The following is a 27,890-nucleotide window of genomic DNA, read 5'->3' on the forward strand; positions in this document are numbered from 1 at the left end:
GCATTTTGAGTTGATTTTGCATAAAATGAGATCAAGGGAACTAGTTTCAGTCTTTTACATGTAAATTTATAGTTCTCCCAGCATGATAAAAAAAATGGTTATTTTTGCTTTGTTTTGTTTTTCTTAATTTTGTGTGTGTTCCCCTTGTGAGACAAGGTCTCTGACTGGCTTAGCACTCACTATGTAGACCAGGCTGGTCTTAAACTCTGTCTCCTGAGTGCTGGGATAAAACTGACTCTTAAACTCAATATGTGTGAGTGTTTCATCTGCATGTATGTATGTATGTATGTATGTATGTATGTATATCAAATGCATTTCTAGAAGAGGGTATTGGATTCCCTGCCACTTGAGTCACAGTTTTGAGCTATCACGTGAGTGTTGGGAACTGTAGAAAACAGCAAGTGTTCTTATGTGAACCATCTCTCCAACACTAAAAATGGCTCCGGATATAATCAAGAATAGAGCTGACCAAACATTACTCGTTTTCAAGGACTGATCATAGATGTCTAAATGATGTTATCTTTAAAGACTACCCTTTACCCTTTTCCAGGGATGACATCAGGCTTGGCTATATGACTTGCTTTGGTAGATAAAATATGGATTGAAGTGGCATGTGTCATCTCCACAGCAAAAGGAAGCTTTAAGAAATAGTTCATGATTCATTATGACTCTTCTTCCTTGAAGAGACTTCCATGCCATGAGACTAGCCATGTACCAAACAGAGACTTGTCACTCAAGAATCCTGGTATGGGACAGAGCCACAACTGACAAATGATGAACATACAGCAATTATAGCAACAAACACTTCTTTTATGTAAGCGAGGCTCAACTGCTATAACAGCACAATTTAACTGAAGATAACTGAAAGGTTATGACAAGAGTAACCTTGGATGCATTCTCTCCCTTGGCAGTAGAGGCATGAACCTGGTAGTTGGGGGTGAGGGGATGGGGTGAATTAAAATTGGATAGTGTGACTTCATAGCTTCCTAGAGAAGTTTCTGCTAAGGAAACAGTCATGAAATTTTCTAACCTGGCATAAAATATAACTAAGTTAAATAAGTCCACATTAGTGCCCACTCACCTAGGTGTCTGTTTAAAAGCAATTCAGAGAGCAAACACTCCAAGTTTTTTTAAAGAGCATCTTTTACTTATTATTTGACAATTTCATATAAATCCAAACTTGCTCATATCCGTCCTAAATCTATCCTCTTCCCAACACTCCCAACCCATCTCCCTCTCTCAATGTTTTTGGTAATCCACAAATGTTCCAAATTCTAGTAGATCCATTAATTACTGCATCAGGTATGTACCCTTTCTCTTCAATAAAAGCTTCCTTAAGATTTGCCTTCATGGCCAGGGATCACAGGTTCCTCTCCCCCTCCCCCTTTTCTGTTCCTTTCAACTGCCATGAAGACAAGCCTCTAAAGCTACTGTATTCAAACACTGCTAGTCCAGAGAAGCATTTCTATGATCCTGAATACAGGCCTGGACCATGGCCTGCATTGGTGTGAAGGTGAATTAAAACAGACATCCTTTGGTAGAGAGTCAGAGGTGTCTAAAACATGGGCATTAAGTGGCTTCCAAATCTAAGGTTTATCTGGCCTTGCAAACAGCTGTTTACTCAGGGAAGATTTACCCTCAAAGCCAAAGGCTTGGAAGAAAAGGGTGTGTGCAGCTGAAATTAGCTAGCAGTGGAGTCACAGAAACTTTTCTTATTCTTGTTCTGGCCAAAACACATAGCAGGCTCAATTGAAGCATGGTCTGCTGTGGAATATCTGAGCAGAGACAGCCGTGGGCATAATGGTAGCAGTGTTCTGCTATGTGAGAGGGATGGCATGGATAAGAGAGGTTTTTTTAAAAAAAAAAAAAAAAACAAAAAACTGTTAAATCCACATTTCTGTGGGTTAAAACAGTCTAAATATACAGTTAAAAGCTGGGGGGGGGGAGGGTTCCCCAGTGTGCTTCTGATTAGAAATTATTGTCCTGGACACTGCTTGTAATTTCAGGGATTGTTCAATTTTGGCAAACATATATTTGGCCCATTCACTATTTTTGGAAAATTTTAACAAGTACATTTTGAAAATTAAATACAACACGAACTTTTAGAATGAAAAATCTTGTTATTCTGGGAAGAATGAGTATGAATCATAAATTGTTAAACACTGGATAAAAGCAAGGGGCTGCTGATGTTTTCTGCATTCCAAGCCAATAAATTCCCAACCAGTGCTATCTCAAACAAAAGGTAGAAAGTATAGAGGACTGACATCCAAGGCTGTCTGCTAATCTGCTATCCTCTAAGACAGACTCTAATATCAACCTGACTCTCATCTTCTAAGATATACACCCAGAGATTGTGTCACATTTAACTTGTTACCAGTGTCAACCCTGCTATTACCAGACATTTAACTTGAAACTTTACTTAAATTGTAAAATTTTGGCTTAAAATGTAGGTTTCTTCCCTCTGGCTGATTTGTACTGATGTTGAGAGGACTTCTTAAATAAACACTATTAGATAGATGACTGTTACAGTTTGGACATGAAATACTCCTTTTAGGCTCAATGTGTTAAATATGTGGTTCCTAGCTTGAGGTAGCTATGTTGGGAGGTTGTGGAACTTCAGCACGTAGGACCTTCCTGCAGACAGTAGTTATTGGGGGTAGATCCTCAACAAGTACCTAGTCCTGGTCCCTTCTGCATTTATTTCTCTCTGCTTCTGGACAACTACGAGTTAGTAGTCTCTACTGCATGCCCTTGCTATCATAACGTTCTGCTTTACCATGGGCCCAGAATCAACCACCAAGGACTCTAAATTGAAATCTAAGAAACTGTAAACTAAAGCACATCTTTCCCCCCATTTAATAGGTTTTCTCAAGTATTCGGTCAGTTATTCACAAAAGTAATTAAAACACTAATGCTCAAGGTAAGTGAAACAGGCAGTTTAGAAAAACATGCAACCTTTCAAGGATATAATTAATATAAAAAAATAGAATTGTTTGGTTAGGTCTTAAGATTTACTTCATACTTTTAAACTTTCAAAATTAGATAATACAATTGCCAAAACCTAACAAAAGAGTTATAATTTTCAAAGTAATAAAATACTACATTTCCATCAACTCTATCTCTTGTCAACTCAGTTCTTACAGGTTTCATTGTGTATGCTATATTTGTTATATTCTTCCATTCCTTATAACGCAGACATACACAACGTCTTTTTACAATAATATAAGTGACTAAGGCTAGACTTTTGCATGTCCTGCCAGCTTAGCTTTGTTTAGCCTAAAGACAACCATGGCTGACATAGGGTCACTTGGGTGACCTCTTCATTTCTTTTTTACTCCTTACTCTAAGACATATTCTTTCTTAAAAGACTGATCACATACATTATATACTGCATCATATACTCCTTTTTCTTCAACAATATATTTCTTACCCCTCTGTTACTATATAGGTATTGTCTTCCAATTATGTCAAATGTATAGGAGTTATTTCTACTGTATAGGCTAATAAATCAAGACAGCATATTAATATAAGGATATTATTAGAATGAGAATAGAATATATATTAGACTGATAGCTATCAACACTGAAATAACAAGCTGAATTCATTAATCAGTATAAAAATAATAGGAATATACTTTAGAAACTGGATAGCCAGGAGTTGTGGTACACACTTGGAGGGGGGGGGCAGAGACAGGTAGGTTGTGAGTTCAAGGCTAGCCAGGAAGACCCTGTCTCAAAATATGAAGAAAAAAAAAGAGAGAGATGTGGTCATGCTTTCTATAACTGATGTGATAACCATCTCATTTGTTTTTCCTTGATTTTTTTTTTTTTTTTTTTTTTGTAACATTCTGTTCACACTTATGGTTTTTTCCTTGAAAAAAATTTTAAGAATACTGTCTTACATTCTCCTACACCCTGATGACTATAGTGTTATATTACCTAACAAATATTTGAGGGCATACACTAAAAATTAAAGAATAGTCAGTAACCAGAGGGGGTAAAGAGAAGAGAGAAAACAAAAAAATTTCAAGAATAAATACATTTACAAATATGTATTTATAATTACATAAGTAACACCTTGTATCAAGTACTCTAATTCACAAGATTATTTCAAGTGAAGCAATTTAAGGTATTTGAAAATAAAGACTTTAGAAGAAAAATGGAAAAAGGGTCTTACGGTGATGATTCCAGAACTATGCTATTAGCTTGTGTTGACGACGGAGATCTCTGATTTACAAAATCATCACTGGGGGATGTGTGAACCATGTGGTCTACCAAATGACCAACTGAAGACGGTCGGACCCGGGTGCCCTCTTGTGCGAATGCAGAATTCCGGCTAAATGAAGAGAGACAAAGGCTAAACTTTAATTTGAGTTTTCCATGTTTTTTGATTATATGGTCTCATGAAGAAGTAGGTATATGTTTGTGTGTTATAAAGACTATGTTGGGCATTCAGTATCAACTCAATCTGCCCTACTGACATCTACTCTGTGTCTCCCTCTTTTCCTTTAACGCCTTTAGCTAGCTTTTCTTTAGTCCACACTCCCCCTTTCAGCTACTCTTTTGTTTCTGGGTTTACTGAATCATGTGTAACAATCTCAGCAGTGAGAAACAAAATTGGAAACATATAGTCTTGCCACCAAATCCCCCAGAGGGACCTGGAGGCAGAACAAAGCACCCAGCATCGGCCCATTTCTGTCTTGCCCCTCCAATCTCCAGTAGAGAGGAGACCACCTGTACGCACTGGAAAAAGAGATGGGAAGACGACAGTGTAAGAGCACATCCAACAACAGAAAGACTGATGACACCACCAGAGTCTAGGGATTCTATGCCAGCAAGACCTGAGCATCCCAACACAGATGAAGCAGAAGAGAACAACCTTAAAAACAACTTCAGAAAAACGACAGAGGCCCTCAAAGAGGATATGAGAAAAATCCCTTAAAGAAATGGAAGAAAAAAAAAAAAAAAAACCAAACCAATAAATGCAAGAAATCAGCAAATCCCTTAAAGAAAGCAAGGGAAAACTATGTTGACAACTATGCAGAATCTCTGACAGTGATATAAACAGGAGGAACACAAAATGGGAAGTCAAGACATGACTGCAGTCTACAACCTGCAATAAGGCCTTTATCCATCCCACTATTATCTTTACCTATGTGACTAGGTACAGTCACTATTAATCTTATGCCTTATTCAACATTTATGAAACTGATTAGAATAAATATTCAGAAATAGATTCTAGTCTCAATTATTTTTTCTTCTTAATGTTTTAAATTTGTGGAATTTGAATTCCTATGGCTTGATGATAAAGAAGCCAACTACCCTGACTGGTGGTTACAAAAGTATCATCATTATAATCAGAAATTGCAATAGTTAATAATTGAGCATTTGTATATACTGGGTATTTTTCTAAGTACCTTTCATTTATTACCTAATTTAATAGCATATTAAGACTGTAGGACACTTCCTATAACAAGAATGTTGGGATTAAAGGCACATGCCATTGTGTCCACCTACAAATAGGATGAGGATGAGGATGAGGAAATAGGATGGAAATTAATTTCAAGATTTAAACATTGACTCTAAGCCACTGCTTAATCATTGGGCTGTACTGACTTCTTTCCCAGATCATCCTTAAAATGATTTCATTTCCTAGAAAACTTAATCAGAGCTATTGTTATTTAGGTCACTCCCCTCTTATACTCCTCCCTTCCTTTCTGGCCCCCTCCCTCTACACCCTCTCTGCCCCTTCCCTTGCCTTCCTTCTAGTGTGGAATTTCTGAGGAAGTCTTCCCTTTCTTCTTATTATCTATACTAAAACCTGGCAGCTTTGTGAGAAACCCTAGGCTGCATGCAGTACACACACGGTTGGAGTTGCACCACACAGTGCTTGGCCCATCTCAACTCGAGCTTATAGGACTACAGTCAGACATCTTTTTCTAGGTCACAGGAAGTACTAGAGCACTGAATGACAATCACTCAAACATATCAAACTTTGAAACAATTTATACTCCCTTAGAAACCCTGGTGGAGCCAGGAGGTGAGAACACACACCTTTAATCACAGCACTTGGGAGGCAGAGGCAGAGGGAGTCAGATCTATGTGAATTCAAGGCCAGGACAGCCAAGGCTGTAAACACAGAGTAATCCTGTCTCAAAATACAACAAAAATAAAAACAAAACAAAATCCAGGCGGAAATCTACATAGAAATGAATCACATAAACAAGAACTCTATGAAATTTTAGTCATAACTAGATCCTTCATTACCCTTCCTGTGAAAGTCTGCTGAGGAAAGTGAAGGCTGCCCTTCAATCTTCTACTCACTCACTCCCTAAAGCTATTGTAGGCCACTTTAACCGTGAGCAGCAAGCAAAGAGGCAATAATGCTTGAAGTTTGGGTCTGGTGAGGTAGCTAATCAGGTAGAGCGTTTGCCACCACACATGACTTGATTTCAATCCCGGGGACCTATACACTGGAAGAACTGATAGCCCAAGTGTCTCCTAATCCCCACGTCTACTATTATATACATGCAAATGCCCTCACATATAACACACACACCAAACACACATGTAAAATACAATAATATAACACACACACCAAACACACATGTAAAATACAATAATATAACACAAAAACCAAACACACATGTAAAATACAATAATATAACACACACACCAAACACACATGTAAAATACAATAATATAACACACACACCACACATGTAAAATACAATAATATAACACACACACCAAACACACATGTAAAATACAATCAGACTATTCTTTTGAAAATTTGATTAAAGAACTTAAATTTTTATATATTATGATCTCTAGACAATAAAATATGTAGCCAATAATTTAGAAAATAGAAAAAATGCAAGCACAATGCTGGCTTGCTACTTACTGATTGGGAGTTCCAGGAGGAGACCGGGATGGGAGGCTTTGTGTTTCTAACCTGTCATCAGATAATGAATTTCTGCTGACTACTTCCCAATCCATTAATTTCCGTGCCAAAGGCTTACTTGGAGATCTGTAGAAAAATTTGAATAATACATTGAAAAGTTTTGTTTTCATATAACATAGCTTTAAGTCAAATCTTAAAATGCATTAATAAATCACATTCTAAGAGTTTGCTTATTTAAGCAATGAATCATTTGATAATGTTTATCAAATAATTTCAAAAGGCTATATTTACTTTATATGACAAAAAAGGAAAAATGGGCTTATGAAGGAAAAGATAGAGAACAAGGAATATTAAAATCAGAAATAAAAAGAAGCAAAGGAGTATTCTGCTACCAAATATTTCCTTGAATTACAAAGTTATAGGTCTTTGTTCATTATCTATTCTGGAGTACTTGGAATGCTGCTTGCTTATCACAGGGTGTACTGAACAATTCTCACCACAACAACTTTTAATTCTGAACCTCTGCTGCAGTGAGGAGAGGGCCAAAACAGATAATTGTACATACTGCAAATATAGTATTTTTTATTTTATGTATTTATGTAGAGTATGATCAGTGCATTTCCCTTTCTTTTTGTAAAAACATTTTTAAAAAACTTATGGTGGCCAAAAAAAAAAAAAAAAAAAAAAAAAAAGGATATTTTTAAAAGATTTAACCTTTTTTGAATTATGTGTATGTGTTCTTCTGTATGTGTATGCATGTAAGTGTGGGTGCCTGTAGAGGCAAGAAGAAAGCATCAGATCTTCTGGAGCAGGAGCTGCTGATAAACTGCCTGATATGAACTCTGGGAAATAAACTTTAGTCCTCTGCAAGAACAGCAATTGGCTCCCATCCACTGAGTGATCTCTCCAGCACAAAAGGTTAAGTTTTATCATCTATTGTCAGCTATCATATAAATAAAACAGAATTAAATGACCTGCCAAGAAAAAAGATGCTAGTCTCCACAAACCAAATGATATAACTGTATTCAGAGGAATAAATCCTTAGAATTTTAGAAATATTAGTAACCATAATTTTTAATATGCAAATTCAAGTACTACCCAAAAGATTCTTCTACATAAATGTGTACTTTTTTGATATGTAGAATTATCCTTAAAGTTAATTAAATGAGTTTAGTGACAAAACACACAATAAATCACCTAACATGGCTTTTAATCTCTAATAAATTCCTCAAGACCCGCAAAAAATCATGTATGCTATTTTCTGTTACATCAAAGTAAAACAGATACCATCATATTACTGCAAAAATCAGATCATAAAATTTTAAATAGACTTATTTGTATATAGCAGTACAGCAGGGCAGCCACACACATGAACTCAAAGTGGTTAGGACAGCATACACAAAAGCTGTTTTAAACCAAGGCAGACCAAATCCCACCCAAGCTGAGGAGCTACTAGACATTTAGCTTTCTCTAAGAGGATCAGTTTTCTCTAACAGTGTAACTGCTGGTAAGTCTACCATGCTCTAGTGAAAGGCTACACATCCAAGAGTAATTGGTGCAGCACAACTTGGTCTTGACGGAGAAAACAAAACAAGTAAGGAGTGAGTCTAGGAAGAGATCAAAATACACTATACAGAATTTTAAAAAATTATTAAAACATTAAAAGGCAACAAACTTTTTTCAGTGTTGGCTCATTATTTTCAAACATCGTCATTCTGGGAATTTTATTTTTAGATTTCCAATAATAAAGACTGTACTTATTGCTATGTATTCCTTTTAGAATATTGGAAGGTTTTTTTTTTGCCTTAAAAACTGTCCATAATTTTCCCTTCTTGTCATGTACTATTTACATACTTTTATATAAATTAAGAAAAAAAATACTAGGCAAGGCACAAAAAAGTGCAAATTTAATTAATCCAAATACATCTAAATAGTAAGATCAATATATACCCTAATTCATTGTGTTTAAATTTGCAGTTACAACCTGAAATTTCCTTTGTGACACATCAACTACACAAACAGAATGGCCTGAGAAGGGCAATGCTCAGCAAATGGTATTTCACAGTGTTTTATGTCCACAGCAGCAAACATTAAAATAATCATGCCTACTGGGGACACGAAAAAAGACATGATGCTACTGGTAAAACAAACCAACAAGCAAGCAACCAAACAAACAAAAACATGTACTCAAATTTCATTTTCCAAACATAAAGTCCAGGTAATTTAAGCACAGATGCTTCTTCCTATCATTGTGAGTTTAAGTTACAGAACTTCTTGAATGGAACTCAGGATATCAGTAGAGTCAGTCCCGCACAATGGAGGGCACATATTTCAATCCCACAAATGACAATATATTATGTACTATCTTCAATCTAAAAAAATAAAATCTTAAAAAGTCACCATAATTAACCATCTCTAGTTTTTAGTGTTACTCCTTAATATTCACAAACTATTCTTTCCTCATATACTAGACTAAATGTAAGCTGTGAGAACAGACTAAGATTATTAAGAGAAGGAAAAAAAGATCATTCAAAAATCCAGGATACTTACCTAGTACAAACTGTCTGAACACTTTATTCTTGGTAACGAACTAAACATGTTTGGAAATGTCTTGAATTTAAAACTAAATTTCAGGCATTTTTCTTTATTAACAGTTTTAACCTCAGAGACCCACCCACTCAAGCTTGTTGTCTGTTTCCTGTTCTGTGCGGAAATTTCAGAGAAAAAAATACCACACTGTTAGCAATGTGGTGAGTTTATTTTCTGACCATGGCACATTATTTTTCTCTTGATGAGAACTTTGTTCTCTCTTCCACAGATATTATTATATGATAACTGAGAAAGTATGAAAGCAACTCAAAGAGTTAATATATAAGGGAGAAAGTATTGATCAAATTTTTCATATATTTTTTAACAATCTTTTTAAGTTTCTGTTTATATTGCCACATAAAATTCTGAGAGACAAGAAATCTGAAATTCTAAACTAAAATGACTTAGTACCTTATAAAGCCATTAGAGAATATAAGTAGCTATGTATCTCTTTCAGAGATAGAGCAATCATTAGGATGGTCCACCACTGTTAAAACTGCACTCCAGGACAAAACACAAGAGCTCTGCAGTAGAACACTTGCCTAGCATGTGTAAGACCCTGAACTTGGGAACCTAGTACCTACACCCCAACCGCCCACACACTCCAAAAATCAAAGACAGTACTATACAAACTTTGTAGCATTTTAATAATGAATACACAAAACATCGAAGATGCAGGAATATCTGCACAGTTCTTAACTCTATTATGTTCAAAGCCATTAAAATTACACAATAATTTTATTTTCAGAAATAAGGGAGTACTGCAAATAAGAGACAGTATAAAAAGCCAGACAAATTCTTATTAAATTAGGATAATTATGTTCATAAGAAGTAAATGGACAGTTGTACAGATAATCACAGCACATACACACACACACACCCCTTCTTAAGTGTATTGAAGGAAAAATCTTGAATAACACAAAGTATCATTTCTGTCACTAAAAGCAAACTGAAAGGAATATTTTTTAAAAAGGCAAATCGAAAGAAATGTATCTTTTTAATTGCATGATTTAAATAAACATAGAAATGAGCTAGGCAATAGAAATCAAAAATATGTAACAGGAGAGTTTCCAACAAAAAGTTGTATTAGTGATACTAGATTTAGCCTATTCAAACCTATTATATTCAATGCATTATTAATGCTCACAAATACGTAACAAAAAAAGATCAGGACAGGCTGGAGGGATAGCTCAGCCGTTAAAGGCTAGGCTCACAACCATAAAAAAGATCAGGACACTAGACAAACTAGTTTCCATTTCATAAACATTGTATATTATGTACTTCACAGATTGTTTAGAAAAAAATGTTTATGAGTAAGTGTGTTCACCTGAGTATATGCATATAACCTACATGCATGCAAGAGTCCATGGACCAGACGAGGACATCAGATGCCCTGAACTGGAGTTATAGGCAGTTGTGAGCTACCACGTGGGTGCTAAGAACTGAACTGGATCTTTTTCATAAAAGCAGTAAGTGCTTTTAACTCCTGAGTTATCTCTCCAGCCCCCATTTCTAATAACATTTATCCTTTTAAAAAGCTCAGGTACCTGTTGGGCTGGCTTAACCCCAGGACCCACATAACGTAGAGAACAAACTCCCCAAAGTTGTCCTCTGACCTACCTACCTACACACACACACACACACACACACACACACACTAGCTCATGCGTGTATGTGTGAGGGCTGAATATAACACAAAATAAAATCTTAAGATGTAAGAAGAAAAACCAAACAAAACACCCAAAATACCTCAGATACTAAAACAGAATTGACTTACCTCGCAAATATCCTGTCTTTATTTGCCTTTTCTTTGCCATATTGAACTGACTGGACTTCAGTTCTCCCACTGAAATATATAAATATGCATAATATCTTAAAGGGGACTACAGGATAAAATGACAACATAAAACATGTTCATATTTCAATTACAATTTCAATTACAAGAGACGAGACATTTCTAATGACAAGAACACCAATAAAAGCAGCAGAGTAAAAAGGGAAAACTGACTGCTTTCCAGTTCTATGTGGATGGACAAAGCTTAATTCGCAGTTCTTCAATTCACAGTATGTGTCCAATAGGCATGTGTTTGATACCAGGAGCCCTTTTCCTATTGTGCTTGCTAACAGACTCTAGAATCAGAGATGCTCTGTATCAAACAAGCTCCACAGCCCCAACTTAACCTACAGGGCAGAGTTAGCTAATGTCTCCATTACTTCCATTTGATAGACTGAACTATGTGGTATCTTGGATAACTTCTCTTTCCTTTTCTACTACTAATTATTACATGAAGACAGCCTATACCTCCATGTCCCAATGCAAGAAATTTCAGATTTTTGAATATAAGAAATGGGGTTAGAAATATTGTGGATGCTGGGCACTATTTCTGCCTTGAAGCTGATTTGCCTAGAAAGCACACTGTGTATGCTGAGGAGGTATCTGGCCCTTCTCCATGGCACATCAGTGTGTTCGGCTACCTGTGTTAATGAAAGAGTAGCTCTCAGTGAATTGTGGAAGCACCCTGTTCCTGAGCTGTGACTGCACATAAATTTCTAGTACAGAAAGTGGAACAATTTATAAATATATAAATATATATTATACATATCACTCGCCATATATATATATATATATATATATATATATGGCAAATAGATGTTCTCAAAAGAGCCATACAAACAAATTTTAGACTATATTCCTAGGACAAATTTAAATAGATGTGAACTGATGGGAGATGTCATTCTGTAAATATGTTAATCATACTGTGGCCAATAGAGCGGCAAGATAGGCGGGTCTAAGAGATGAGGAGGATTCTGGAAGGTGTAGGCAGAGAGCAGTTGCCAGAGGCCATGTAGGATGCCAGAGGAGTAACGGGATCCCCGGATCTTTCTCTGGTAAGATAAGACCATGTGGAAATACTAGATTAATAGAAATGGGTCAGTAATTAAGACAGAGCTAGGCAATATGAAGCCCTAGTCATTGGCCAACAGTCTTATAACTAATATAGCTTATGAGTATTAATTTAGGGTAAGACTGCTGGTCAAAAAGAACCATCCATAACAGTGAACTAAACAGCATAATTGATTTTAATGGAAAAAATGGGGGACTTTTCTTAAATGTGGGTTAAGTTAAAGCTTTCTAGGAAAATATATTTCCTCTAAGAAAGATATATATCCAGGTTTACTAGATTAATGCATTTAATTTAATTCCTTGGATATATAGAACAGTAATAAGCACATATGTAAACAGAGGTGGTTAAAAAAGCAATGAACCTTGTCAATATTCCCAGCTCCGTTTTCTAGTCAATAATATTTCAACATGTTAAGTAAAACAATAACATTAGTATTCCTAGCTATTGCTTGCTATAGGAGGAGGGGGTTGATCAATGCTTATTTTGGGTATGTCCATTAGGGAAAGAATTATGTGCAGTTAGATATTTATCATGCTTACTTGACTACTTCATTTGTAAGACTATTCATATTTAATAATTTAAAAATGCTTCAGATATATTCTAAAGAACTACAAACACAGAACTTAATCTTTGAAACTATAAATATATATGGCCTGTGTCCAAACACTAATGTGAAATGGGCTCTTACAGGTCCTAATTCTATCTCACTTTGCTTTGCTACATTTATCATAGAACAGTAAGTGAACACACTCCATTTTCTAGATTCTGTTTTCACTTAGCTTTCTGCTAGGTTCTGCATTCCCAATGTATAGGAGGAAAATCAAAATCATCCTAAGTATCACAGACTCTGAAAGACAAATATGGTATGTGTTGCTTATATGTGGCTAATAGTTGTGAAGTCAACAATACCTATGCTATAATCCATAGAAAGACAGAGGGTATAGAGTAAGGGTCTTCAACCTACCTAATCTTGCAACACTTTAATACAGTTCCTCATGTTGTGGAGACCCCCAACCATAACATTATTTTTGTTGATACTTCGTAATATAATAAGAAGCACAATGTAAATATCTGATATGCATTTCCTGTGAAAGGGTCATTTCATCCCCAAAGGGGTCAGAACCCAGACATTGAGAACCACTTGTCTATATGGAGCAGATAAGAAAGGGAAACAGAATAGTTACGGATTTGTGGGTGGGTGGATGGATAGATTAAAATTTAGCCGGTAGGATAAAGACAACTACTGAATTGTCACATACTGCTGGATGAAGGAAAATCAATTTTCTCTAATAGAGTGACAATGGGTATATCACAGTCTAGGAGAGGCTTCATGTTCAGGAATAGTTGAGCAACATATAATGTGGACTCTACATTATGTGCATGTGCATGTGCGTGTGCGTGTGTGTGCGTGTGTGTGTGTGTTGTTTTCTTGCTTTTGGGGGGTTTTGCTGTTGCATTTGAGGAGTTTGTTTTTTGAGAAAACTTAAAGGTGGGTGGTAGGGGGAGAGAGAGAATCTATGAAAGGACTTGGAGAGGGTAAGAATATGATCAAAATATATTTAAATAAGAAAAAGGAATAGAAGTGATGTTATAAAAGACTTACTAATTGATTTTCTTAGGACACATTAAGTCACACAAAATAAAATTTAGCAAGGGGAGCCACTCCCTCCAAAATACCTCCTAAATAAAACTCTGCTAACTAGGACTGTTGGAGATAAGTAAAATTTAAGATGCTAATATATAAATGCTTATTCACTAATAGTTTGCTGACTGGCTATTAGGCTCTATAAATGGTATAATTACTTTGGTGACTCATTTGGAGGTGCCTTAAAAGGTTAAATCTATCATATAACCTGTCCATTCTACTCCTATTTGTTTACCCAAAAAAAGCAAACATGCACATAAAACCCTGTATATACACATCTATATGTGTATGTATGTGTACATATATTCACATATATATGTATATACATATGTTCACAGAAGCTTTATTTATAATAGCCCAAACCTGGAAAACAGATATCCATTATTAAGTGGATGGATAAACAAACTATATTTATACAACAGACTAGTACCCTGCAATAAAAGAAAACTACCAATATAGGCAACCTGGATGGGATGACATAATTACAATGAGTAAAAGAGGTCACATTATAAAAGAATATGTTTCAATTTATATAAGAACCTAGAAAATGAAAACCAACTTAAAGAGACCAAAGACCAGCAACTGCCTAAGGACAAATGGTGAGCAAAGGGAGTTAAAGAGAGACACAAAGGCCCTTTTCAGAATAATGAGCATGTGTGCTACCTTGACTGAATCTTCACTCAAGGGAATTCAACTCCCACACTTTAAAACTTGAACATAGCTGTTTACTATATTTGAACTCATGTCCTCCAATTCAGAGATTTCACTGGACATTCTTGTCCCTGCTGAGGGTGTGACCAGGTCTACAAGCAGCCTCGGCCTTTCCTTGATTGTCACCACTGACTGGACATGTTCTCTCTCAGTCCATTTAACTTTTAAAATGGCAAGGACTGCATCTTACCTTTCTGAATGTTGCTTTTAGGAAAGTAAACAAGGCTTTGCTAAAACATGTTATCAAGCTACTTAAGAATCTGCTGTGTTTTGCTTTTTGGAAATAAATAAATAAATAAATAAATTCTATTTCATGGCACTTAACTTCCACACATTTTTTTTCTTGGGATGACAGGCATGTATTTCAAGTAATATACCATGTGCACACATTACTATTTTTACTGTTGGTATTTATATTATTAATCTTTTAGAGGAGTATCTAAACATTTTCTTATCATATAACACTTTCTTCTAGCATAAAATATTAGAAATGGAAAAGAAAAACCAAAAACAGGTAAAAATGAATACCATTTGTTTCATTAAATCACCTTTTCTGCATGAGTTTTACTAAGTCCCACTTCAAAACTAGATTTTATGTGTCTACATATAAGACTAATCAGGGTTTCTTCAAAGTTATTTCCCCAAAATTGATGCCTTTGGGAGAATTTCTTTTTGGTGTTTTTTTTTTTTTTTTTTTTTTGTTTTTTGTTTTTTGGTTTTTTTTTGTGTTTTTTTTTTTTTTTTTTTTTTTTTTGTTTTTTGGGAGATAGAGTTTCTCTGTATTGCTTTGGAGCCTGTTCTGGAACTCGCTGTGTACACAAGGCTAGCTTCGAACTCACAGAGATCTGCCTGCCTCTGCCTCCTGAGTGCTGGGCTTAAAAGTGTGCGCCACCAACACCTGGCTGCCATTGAGAAAATTTTTAAAAAGTTAATAAATGCTAAAAGAAACAGCTAAATAGGAAAAATAACTTCTCATATTCTATAGCACAGAAGATCAACTATGATTGACATTAGTTGTACATTTCAAAATAGGCAGTAAATAGTTTAGACTATTCTCAACACGAGGGCATGATATATATCTGGGGCTGCGGATGTATCTGGTGATTACATAAAGGATACATATCAGAGGCAACATTTTACCTCATTATCCATCAAAAAATTACTTCAAAGAGAACAAGTAATAGAAATTTAGGGGGACTGGAGAAATGGCTCAGCAGTTAAGAGCACTGGCCACTCTTCTAGAGGACCCAGGTTTGATTCCTAGCACCCATACATGATGGGAGATGTCATTCTGTAAATATGTTTCTCATACTGGTTAATGAATAAAGCACTGTTGGCCAATAGGACTAGGAGACAAGGAGGATTCGAGGAAGAAGTAGGGAAGAGTCAACATGGAGAGACTGGAGAGAGCAGAACCTCCGGCCCACTCTCGGGAAAGATGAGACCACATGGAAATACTTAGATTAATAGTAATGGGTTAATAATTAAGACAGAGCTAGCTGATAAGAAACAAGTACCTGGCCAACAGCATTATATCAAATACAGAATCTCTGTGTGTTATTTGGGGCTGACGCCACGGTAGCTCCAGGCCGGCAGGAAAAACCTTACTCCTTACACATACAGTAGCTCACTACTGTCTGTAATTCCTAACTCAGGGGATCTCTTCTGGCTTCTGTGGGAATTGCACACATGTGGTGCATAGATATACATGCAGGCAAAACACCCAAACATATAAAATAAAAATAAAGGAAAAAAATTTAAAGATAATTTTAGGAAAAGTTATTTCTCTGGATTTATGCTTTACTATAGACAGAGAAAACAGGAAAATGTCAGGATCTGGGGTTACTAACAAACTAATCATTTTTGTTTAGTGGTTGTTTTGAATTCTTTCAGGCTGGATAGCTCCAAAAACTATAGATTTAAAAAACAAAATAAAACTGTATACCTATATAGAATATATCTTAGTTTTTACAAATAAAATGAACATATCTTATAGAAAAGTTTCTATATCTGTAATAAATACACTGGGAACTGTAAAATTTGTAGACATTGTAACTATGCAAATGTGGTAATTACTTTAAAATAATTATCGATAGCACAAGCAAAGGCACAGGGCTTCAAGCTTAGTGTGCACCACAAGATACCATAGGACGTACTGATACAGACACACAGACAAGATTCCATGTGGATTTTTACTTTTTAGGTTTTGTGATTAATAGTGTTTCTATTGCTTTGTGTCTCGGTCTTTAATGATTAATATTTTAAAATTTTATGTATATGGTTGTTTTGTCTGCCATACTTCTGTGTGCCATATGATGCCTGGTGCTTCTGGGGGCCAGGAGAGGGTGATGGGTGATGGGTGTACTGAAACTGGGTTCCAGACACTGTCACTGCCATCTGGGAGCTGGGAATTAAACCTGTGTCCTAGAAGAGAAGCCAGTACTCTTCATATCCAGTCAGCCGTTTCTCTAGAGACCTTTATCTAAAGGTAAAGGGGGAAATCTCCCCAGATAATGTCTTAGTATAAAAGAAGCACTTACCAGTACCGGAATTTGGAACCCAGAGTAAAATAATGTGCAAAAAAATTCTTTTGAGGTGGAAGTGGTCTATCCAGGCGGAAGAATGTGTGATGTTCTACACATGCTTTCCACAAATTTTTACATGCTCTGTAGTTCACCATATTAAACCCCAGCAATGTTTCTCTAGATTCATGCTGTATTAAATGACAAAATTCAAAGAATATAGGAAAACATCAGGTTCTGACAATACTTTTGACATAAAGTATGCAAGCCCGGCAAACGCTAATCTCTCCCTCAATGATTCTGTTTGACAAAGACTCAGTGAACTAAATGAAAAGATCTATAAAATGTGCAATTCAGCAATTTTTACAACTGTAAGGCCTTCTATTCTCTATCATAGGTAAAAATAAGTTTAAATTTTTTAGTATTTTCAAATTATTAGCTATGATTCTGCTTCAAAATACAATCTTATACCATAAGTTAAATTTGTAATAGGCCAACAATTTGTAATTCTGCCTTCAAGCACTATTACAAAATCACATTAGCAATTGACTAGGACGAAAATAAAATGATTTCTCTATTTTTTCTTTTTCACATAAACCACATTATAGCAAAGCATATACCTCATGAGAAATTGTTCTGATTTGCAGAAAATGTGACCACTTAATCCAGTGTATGAAACAGATCATTCTCTAACTCTGTAAGATCTTCCATTGCCTTCTCCCACTAGATGATCTTCTAATGATAATCACTTTTCTGTCATGTTTTCACTTTTCATTGTGTTCTACTGTAATGTATCCACAATAGTTTATCTGCTTAACCACTTATAAACATGTGGTATTTCCACTGGGATAGAAAATTAATGTTGTACATATATATATACTCCTACTGACTATAGTCATATGTACATATTTCTATTCCTGGATCATAACATGGACATTTAGCTTGAGTGGTTAATACTTCATCCCTACAAAAGAGTGTGTTCCATATACTAACCAGCTTTAGCAATTTTGGTTTTGTTTTGTGTTTGTTCAGACAGCATTTCACACTGTACCTTAGTCTGGTCTAGAACTCACTATAAAGTTCAGGCTGGACACTGAACTCATGACAGTTCTCCTTTCTTATCTGAGGGAGAAGCATTATAAGCATGGACCGCCCCACTATTTTCAGTCTTTCTAAGTTCACTGTCTTGACAGACATACAGAAGTGGGACATTCTGGTTATGACATGTACCTCTTCTTGATGACTAATAAAATTCAACATGTTTTCATGTTAATGGCCATGCAGATTTTAGGGGGAAAAGGGAGAAAGCATGGCCTCTTCTGTAGACCAGGCTAGCCTTGAACTTGTGGCAATACCCCGTCTTAGCCTCTCAAGTGCTGGGATTAGAGGTATGGGCCACCATGTCTACCTTATTTTTGTTTTTGAGGTAGATTCAGGTGATTTTGAACTCACAACCTTCTTGGCTACCATGTGGATACTGTCCTTTCTGAAGTGATATTCAAGACACTGGAATGTTTTCCTGTTGGATATCATACACACACACACACACACACACACACACACACACACACATTCAGTGCTATTTCACTCTCTTAATGATACCTTTTGATGATCAGTTACCAGTTTTGAAATAGTCCAAAATAATTAACTTTAAGGTTAAAAAAAAAAAAGCCTACGTTTTATTCAAGAACTATTTTCATCATGAAAATATTTTCCATAATTAAATCAAGATAAAATGTTCATACGTAAGAATATATTTTCATATTAGGAGGTAAATGATTAACAAGTAATTTGTTATATAGCATTATATAACAAAATATAGCATTAACAATTGTTTGTATATGCACTATCAGTTTATGTGTTATATGATATACAATGAACATTATGAAAACTGACAGAATATCTACAGAGTATAATACAGTAACATTCTCAGTGTGTATGCATTAAGATGTATATGTTACTTCTCTTTTAAACAATTGCTTTAAACTTTTCACACTGGAACTGTATTTTAAAAGCAACATTTTTCCAATCTGTAAACAATAGACATAAAGTACCTTAAGTGTAAGTGTAAAAACTGACAATTTGGATTTGCTGCTGTTGTTTTGGTGCAAAGTCTTGCTATGCAGCTCTACTTGGTCTGAAACTTTCTAGGTAGACTAGGGCTAGACTTGAACAAGCAATTAGCCCACTGGCTCTGCGTCCTGAGCAAAAGGATTACAGATGTGCATCACTGCACCTGGCTCTAAGTTTAGATAGTTAAAGACAAACAAATGTTTTACAGATAAAACACTGGCATCCTGCAGAGTGTATCTGTATGTGGTCTTTAACCTCTCACTACTTGGCTTATGATGCTGTTGTTACTTACAGGTAATCACAATGCTAACTGATAAAATCTCTCTGAACAAGTATGAGAACTAAATAATAAAAGTGGTTCATATATTACCAGGTACACACATTGTTTTCAATAAATGTTACATTTCATAACTGTTATTATTACTGATAAGACATTCCTCCACAATCAGGTGAACTAGAGAAGCTGTCTTCTACAATGCTCTCTATAGTTACTCCAAGCAAAGTATCTATCCTCTAGTTTCTGGATAACAAGATTTATTATACGTACGTCCTTCTCTGGATATTTACGCGCGCACACACACACACACACACACACACACACACACTATGACTGCTCTAGGAATAATGCTGCTTTTATGTTCAGAAGGTTATTACCTGAAGTAGTTTCATTAGCACAGGGCAAGGACATGCGCTATATATTCTGAATTTCTCAAGCATATACTTAAAGTATAGTTACTTTCCCATAATAAACTTCATTTTGATAAAAAATTCTATTATTAAAAAATTCCCATATTTGATAAACAAATGATAATCCATATTCACAAAATAGGAAAATATGCTCTAATAGGTGGGTATTACAGCTGACTCAAAATACATTTTTAAGAATTTAAGGAAATTTTATACAACTTAAAGCATGCATTAATTTGCAAAGACATAAAAAAAGAATGCAAACCAAAAAGCAAGGATAGTTTGCTTGCATATCCATGCCTGTAAATATGTATTTTTTTGTGCCAAGTTCCTGTCCTATAACCCAGCATGGCTTCAAATATTTTAGTGATTCTGCATGCTTGTGATTACAGGCTTATGTCACCATACCAGACAAAGCTAGTTTAATTTGATCAAACAGGTAAGATATTTTACAAGATGAAGTTGTTTTAACACTATACTAACACTTTGATACAAGATGAACTGAAAACTAAATATTCAGCACTTCCAAAATGAAATAAGCTTTCCTATGAAAGGAAGTCCAATGGACTTAGTATGGAGAATAAACTCAGGTGCTATTTCTCAGAAGTACTGTCCTCTCTGTCCTCTCATTAGCAGGCCAGGGAGCTGGATGCATCATCCTGTCTCTGTCTCCCCATTGCTAGATTTTAAGTGCAACTTTTTCATGTGGTTTCTACATCAAACTCATGTTCTTACACTGTATAAACCCTATACAAATTGAGCCATCTTCCCTGTGTATGGCTAGGCAATCTTAAAAAATTTCATTTATATCAATAATTATTAGATCAATACTCACCAATTCTTTCCTAAGTTGAATAAAAAATTGTTTGCATTTAAAAGAAATTTTTACAATCTTCAACCTGCATAAGATAAAATTGGAGTATACAAAAATTACTGGTTAAAGATGAAAATATTGGGAAAAATTGGGAAAATTATAGATGTTACTTTTTTATATTTTATGATTTTTAAAAGTTTCATACATTTACAGGATGAATATTAATCAATCTATTCACCAACACTTACAACTCCTTCTAATACCAACACCCTTCCTCCCCATTAACTTCATGGCCTCTTTTTCAATTTTTGTTTTTGTTATTAATAACCCCAAGTCCAGATAGTGCTACCCATATGCACACAGGTGCATGGCCATAATCTTAAGTTTAATACACCAATATCTTCATATTCTATCCTATAATCTCTAATACATATAACATGTCAATAATGTGAAGTTTATGGTGCTTCTTAGAAAACAAAAGAAAATCTTGGTGCTCAAAAATTTACCAAACTATATCCACAACAAACTACATATTTCTTAGTTTTCTATTTTCAGAAATATTCACCCAAAATTAAAATCTTAATGAATAACATGTAAAACTTTCAATACTATAAAGAATGCATAAGGGAAAATGTAAAATTTCAGGGTTTTATGAAACTTTTTGGTTTTAAAAACCATAATGGTTTATCTCACCCTTATACATTACCTTTTAAAAAATATATGACTTATTTTTGTTTGTTTTTGGAGACAGTCTCACTATATAATCCTGGCTGGCCAAGACTTCACTCTGTAGACCAGTCTGTCTGTCTCTACCTCCTCCAGTTTGGCTACCACACCCAGCTTAAATATATGCAATTTATATGACAGTATTCTCTCAACATTCCATTAATGCAATTCATGACTCAAGCTGGTTTGGTTTCTTATAATAACCTTATAATAAGTAATTCTCATGTCTTCGGGGGCTGTAACACCTAAAGGCTATGTGGCCAAGGAGACTGAATCTTAGTCAAATCTGATTTGGAACCCAATTTTCTAATATTTCTAATATTTCACAGTGTTTTGATCTTCATGACTTATACCCATATCCATTAAGAAGTTCTGAGTACTCTCAGAGAATAAACTTCTCCAATTTCAGTCACTTGAGAAGACGAATGTACCAATGGTACTCAGGCAGATCCATTTAATGTGGGGAAATATAAGCTTAGATTTTAGGTCTGAAATTTATTTGTGCTGCTAGGGGACTGAACCCAGGACCTTGCACATGTCAGTGAAGTGCTACTATAATCCAAATTCCCAGCCTCAGGGTTGAAATTTATTATTTTACTGTTACACCTTATGCTCTTACTCTGTAGATATATAACAACATGATAGATTATTTTCTTATATAACAGAAGGTATTGTTTCCAGAAAGTGAAAAGAAGACTGGTTAAAAACAGTCTGTATTTGTGGAAAGTAAGCCATTAAAAAAACTACACAGAGCTACATATACTTTTAAATTTATACATTAAGAACCGTCACACAAGCAACAAATAAAAATGCTATTCATTTCTAAGTGAATGAGACAGAAAATCTAATCTAATTTATATTCATCTTCAATTTCCAAACAACCAAAAATATATTCTATCAAGCAATGAATAATACTTGTTTTACATAATAAGATAGCTACAACACTTTCCCCGTTATTTCCATGTTTTTGGTTTATCTTTCATAGTGAATTCAACCAATCTGCCTCTTTATGTTTCCTATAATCTCTTATAAATAGTATATACATAAAATTTTCAATTCCATCTAAGTATTTCAAAGAGGATAGAGGAAAGAACGATAAACACATGAAAAGATGTTTAACATTACTAGCCATAAAAGGATACAAATTAAAATAAAAATCAGGCATCACTTCACACCTACCAGGACAGCTTTAAGCCAAAGACAAACAATAAATGGTAGGGAAAATATGGTGACATTAACCTAGCACATAGCCCAGTGGGGATAGAAGGTGCCACATGAGACAAAGTTTGGCAAACCCAGAAATTCCTACCAACACTTATACAAATAAATATGCTAAACACTTATACAAATAAATATGCAGTGTAGCACTAGTCTTAATAGCCTGCCAAAGCAAACAACTGGTGAGTTGTGAAACAAAATGGACGAAACTAAGGGATAGAGCATTATTCAGCTCTATAAATAAAAAGGGACACTGAGTTATATATGTTCTGAGAGAGAAATGTCAAAAACATGCTAGACAAGTTACTCAAACTCATAGTATATTATCTCATTTTAGAATATCCAGAATAGAAATGTGATTAAGGCTGGAAGTAGAGGCAAGACCAGGGGTACAGAATGACTTATAACAAAGGCTCTTTTGGGGTGATGCTGTGTTCTTTAAATATGTATACTACAATTACTATATATTTTAACAGTGAATTTCATAAAGCATATAAATTATCCAATAAGGTTTAAAAACCCATTTTGATAATCAATCTACCTCTTTAAATCTGAAGGGGTAGTCTGAAGAACTTAGTTTAACATTCCTCACAAGGCTGGCCAACAAGTAAAAGATTCTTTTAATCCCTCTTGCTTTTCAAAGACAATTATAGACCAAGTTGATGAGGTTATTTTTTTTTTTTTTTTTTTTTTGAACACTTGCAAATATTTCACTCCATTACTTGTGGGTTTTCCAAAGGCAAATGCCATGTAATTCTTATCCTTAATTCTCTACAAAATGGTATTTTTGGTGCTTTCTTTCAAGTTTCTCTCTCTGTCTTTGAATTTCTTCATCACTTGAAATTTGAAGTTGAATCCAGACATGATTTACTGAATAAAAGGAAGCAGGTAAACATTCCTTAGCTGAAGCTTCCTGTTTACCTGACAAGACAGAGGCTGCATTTACCATACTGTGAGCACCTGTAGTGTCATAGCAGCTTCCACCAGGTCCCTTTTTCTGTCCCTATCACTGTCTTTGGGTTCCCAAATCAGTTTCAGTCTACTGTGTTTTTCTTTGTTGTGGGAACAGGATAGTGAACATCTCACACATCTGGAAGCTGAATTCTCTTTCTCTCTGTTACTATCTTAATGTCTTTGCATAAGTTTTCTTGAAATGTATACTGTAGAGAATAGTTGGGAAAAATAAAAATAAAAACAGGCTGGGCGGTGGTGGCATACGCCTTTAATACCAGCACAGGAGGATCTCTATGACTTCAAGGCCAACCTGGTCTACACAAAGCGAGTTCCTGGACAGGCTCCAAAGAAACTGTCTCAGGGGGAAAGAAAAAGAAGAAGAAAATAGATGGAAAATATCCATTAGAGCCCATGGTGATATGTGTTTGATAGTTCTAACAAATTTAAATCCCATCTATTTAGTTACTGAACTAATATTTAAAATTCATATTATGAAATACTTTCTAATTAATATTTTAATGTTAACATTTGTTGTTTGGTTTTCTTAAACCCAACATACATAAGCCTTGAACATAAGAGTACTATTTCCAAATTTTAAACTAATTTCATTTAAATGATGCATCAAGTCTTCCATCATGAATATCCTACATATATTGATTGATTCCTCAAAATTCACTGTCTCCTTCCAACTGAGGAACCTTCTCTGCATCCTATAAAAGCCATCTCAAATTCAGTAAAATATTCCATAGAGAATATTATTTTCTGTTCACACAGCAATGTCAGTAGTTAGCTAGAATCCTTATTTTATAATAATTAAACAGTTAAAAAAAGCCAAAAGATTATACAATATAGAACTTTGAAAATATAGAAAAATTTATCATTGGCATTTAAAGTTATATCACCTGAAAGTAAATTATGGTTTTGAAATTTACATATAGTATAAAATTAAAAAAAATTAGTCTTTGTGCTTCTATCAATACTTACAGGTAAGAGTTATGTTTTTGGTCATTGGATTTTGTCCTTTAACATGCCACACTTATAATTACAGAGGAAACATTTCAAAGGTGGAAGATTAAACACTAAACAATATTTAGTTTTCAGTTTTACAGAGATATAATTTGCATTTATAATACAATTTAACAACTTTAAGTGAGCAATTCAATGAGATTTGGCAAATCTGTTCCACTTCATAACCACCACAGAGCAATCATCATGTTCTGCCATCTTACAAAGTCTCTTTGGTGCCCCTGTACAGTTAGTAGACGCTTCCAATTTTTAAAATACATGTATACTGGGATTTCATGTAGAGTGAAATGCATTCTTTTGTACCTGGTATAAAGATTTGAAGATAGGCGTCTCTATAATATTAATATATCAACAGACCTGACGGGGAATGTTCTTCTGTATATGTTTGTCTTATTGGTTGATGAATAAAACACTGATTGGCCAGGCAGGAAGTGACGTAGCATGGCAGATACTGCCACTAGCTAACTATAGAGGTCTGGAGGTCTGTACAGGCAGGCAGGAAGTGACATAGCTGGGAAGAATCAGAATATAAGCAGGGATAAACAGGAAATCTCTCTTCTCTGCAGAGATGTAGCAGGAAAAGGAGATGCAGGTCTGGCATTCTAGGTAAGCCAAGACCACATGGAAATACTAGGATTGATAGAAATGAGTTAATAATTAGGACAGAGCTAGCCAATAAGAAACCATAGCCACTGGCCAACAGTTTCATAATTTATACAGCATATGTGTGTTAATTGGGGCTGATGTGGCTGTGGGACCAGGCTGGCAGGAAAGAGCTTGTGACATGGTCCATCTCTTTTTAATGCTCAGCAGAATTATACCATGTAGACATGCCATAATCTGTTTATTCTTTCAGTTGATACACATTTTATGTTATGAATGCTATTAGCTATGAATTTTGTAAATATATGCGTACACACACACACACACACACACACAAACTATGTTTCTCATATATAAATCTCTACGAAAAGAATTGCTAGGATAACATGATGCCATGTTTGGTCTATTGCCAACCTGAATGATATTAGTTACTTCTCTAATAAATTTGACAAAATCCCTACCAAGGGCAACAACGGAAGACGGGTTTCTTCTGGCTCACACTTTGAGAGCATAGTCCATTATGGAGGGAAGACCTGACAGCAAAAGCAAAAGGTGACTGTAGTCAAGAAGTACTAGGAAAGACAAACGCTAGGGTTCAGCTTTCTCTTTTTAATTTAATTCAAGATTTCAGCCTATGAAACTGTGTCTTTCCAGTTCAATTAGGCCAGTGGTTCTCAGCCTTCCTAATGCTGTGACCCTCTAATACAGTGCCTCATGTTGTCATTCCCTCCCCCCAGCTGTAAAATTATTTCCAGTGCTACTTTATAACTGAAATTATAATGTAACTGATCATATATAACCGAATCATATAACTGAATATAATCAATATAACTGAATCATAATGTAAATATATTTGAAGATAGAGTTTGTCAAAAGGGTCGAGACCCAAAGGTTGAGAAATAATGTTTATTGGCCCAATGCAGACACTCCTTTACAGATATTTATTTCTATGTTCCCATAGTCTTCAACAGTTCCAACAGTGCTCAAAAGTCTTTTTCAAGCCTCAGGTAGTCCCTTAACTATGAGCCCTGGACAATTAGGAACTGAGTTACATACACTCAATAGTCCCATTTCAAATATCAGACCAAAGCAAGATATTAAACCCTGCAAGGAAAACACCAAAACCTGTAGCTCCACGTGAGGCTTCTGGGGATCATATGGGGTCAAAGGGTTGGGTAGTCAGACCTCTCCAGTTTCGATACCTGCTGTGTACATAGACTGGAACCAGTTCCACCCCATTCCTGTAGCTCCCTTCAATGGGCGTCCCTTAATCTATCAGTAAAAACCTAGAGTCTCCACTGAAACTCAGATGTTACAGTCACAACCGCATGCAGTGACCTCCAGTGCCACTTTTTACTGGGACTCTAAGCCTCCCACATACTGCCTGACTTCAGCAGATCTCTGGAACCACTACATAAGACTGCATGACCTCCTCAGTTTCAATGCCTGCAAAACCAATATCACACACACAAAAGTGCTAAATCCTGTTGCCAACTCAGGATGGAGCTCGGGTGCAGCCTGTGAGGTGATGATCCTGGGAAACAAGTTCTTAAGACAGTTGTTTTTGAGCCCCTTAAGCAATATTCTGTTTAGGTTTTCTGTTTGCAAATAACTTTGTATTTTCACAAGATGGAGCCTTCGGTATTCTTGGGATACTATTCCTACTGAAGCAGTGTGAAGGTTTTCCTTCAATGGGACCTGCCTTTTCTGTGGTTTTATACTTGCTCATACTCTTTTCCTCACAAATATTTTTCATATCCCTCTGTTCTACTTTTTACTCGTGGTTACTGTAACCTGGAGAAAAGCTTTAAGCAGGAAACAACACAGTCTGAATACAATATTGCCTTGAAATGTCCTCTGCCAAATAAATTAGCCCATTCCTTTTAAAAATGTCTAACTTATGTTCTCAGGAAAGGGCCAAATAAAATCAGATTGTTTTTGTCAGAATATAGCATGAATAGCCTCTAGTCCAGTTCCCAATACAGTCCCCGTTCCCCTCCAAAAGCTCAGGAGCCAGGTGTCCACTGTCTCCACAGCTCAGGTCTCTCTACATCCTGGCCTTCCAAAGTTCTATCACAATGACCCATACAGTTCTGCGTACAGCATTCTGGGCTTTTTCTAATCCAAAGTCTAAATTCTTACACACTTTCCCCTCACAAACTAGATCCACAGGCCTAAGAACCACATAGTCAGGGTTATCACAGCAACCACCTTATTCCTGGCATTAGAATCTATAGTAATTACTTTTCTTGTTTCTGTGACAAAACTAACTTAAGGAAATAAAGGATTATTTTGGCTCACCGTTTGAAATTACAGTTCATCACGGCAGAGAAGGCATGGTGGCAGCTCGTCAAGCTAGTCTGAAATTAAGTAATACAAACTAACAAGACTGGTACTTGAGTTTTTTCAGTCCACCAGCCCAGCTCCTGGAATGCTGCCACCCTCATTTAAGAGGGTCCAAACATCTCAATTAGTCATATGGGGAAAGGCCCTCACAGACGGGTCTAAAGGCT

At 35.5% G+C, this 27,890-nt stretch overlaps 1 protein-coding gene across 2 annotated transcripts in view; it reads right to left on the reverse strand.

Moving 5' to 3' along the window:
• The window catches only part of Ptpn4 (protein tyrosine phosphatase non-receptor type 4), a 120,546-nt gene that overhangs the window by 24,620 nt on the left and 68,036 nt on the right, over positions 1-27,890 (reverse strand). For both annotated transcript variants that reach the window (XM_051204040.1, XM_051204039.1), the window contains exons 11-15: positions 20,872-20,935; positions 17,295-17,467; positions 11,270-11,338; positions 6,904-7,029; positions 4,177-4,335 (exon numbers count right to left, since the gene is read on the reverse strand). In XM_051204040.1, coding sequence (XP_051059997.1) covers positions 4,177-4,335; positions 6,904-7,029; positions 11,270-11,338; positions 17,295-17,467; positions 20,872-20,935 — 591 coding nt within the window. The remainder of the gene's footprint in view (positions 1-4,176; positions 4,336-6,903; positions 7,030-11,269; positions 11,339-17,294; positions 17,468-20,871; positions 20,936-27,890) is intronic.

Source organism: Phodopus roborovskii, unplaced genomic scaffold, assembly GCF_943737965.1.
Source record: "Phodopus roborovskii unplaced genomic scaffold, PHOROB, whole genome shotgun sequence".
In the NCBI taxonomy this organism is placed as follows: Eukaryota; Metazoa; Chordata; class Mammalia; order Rodentia; family Cricetidae; genus Phodopus; species Phodopus roborovskii.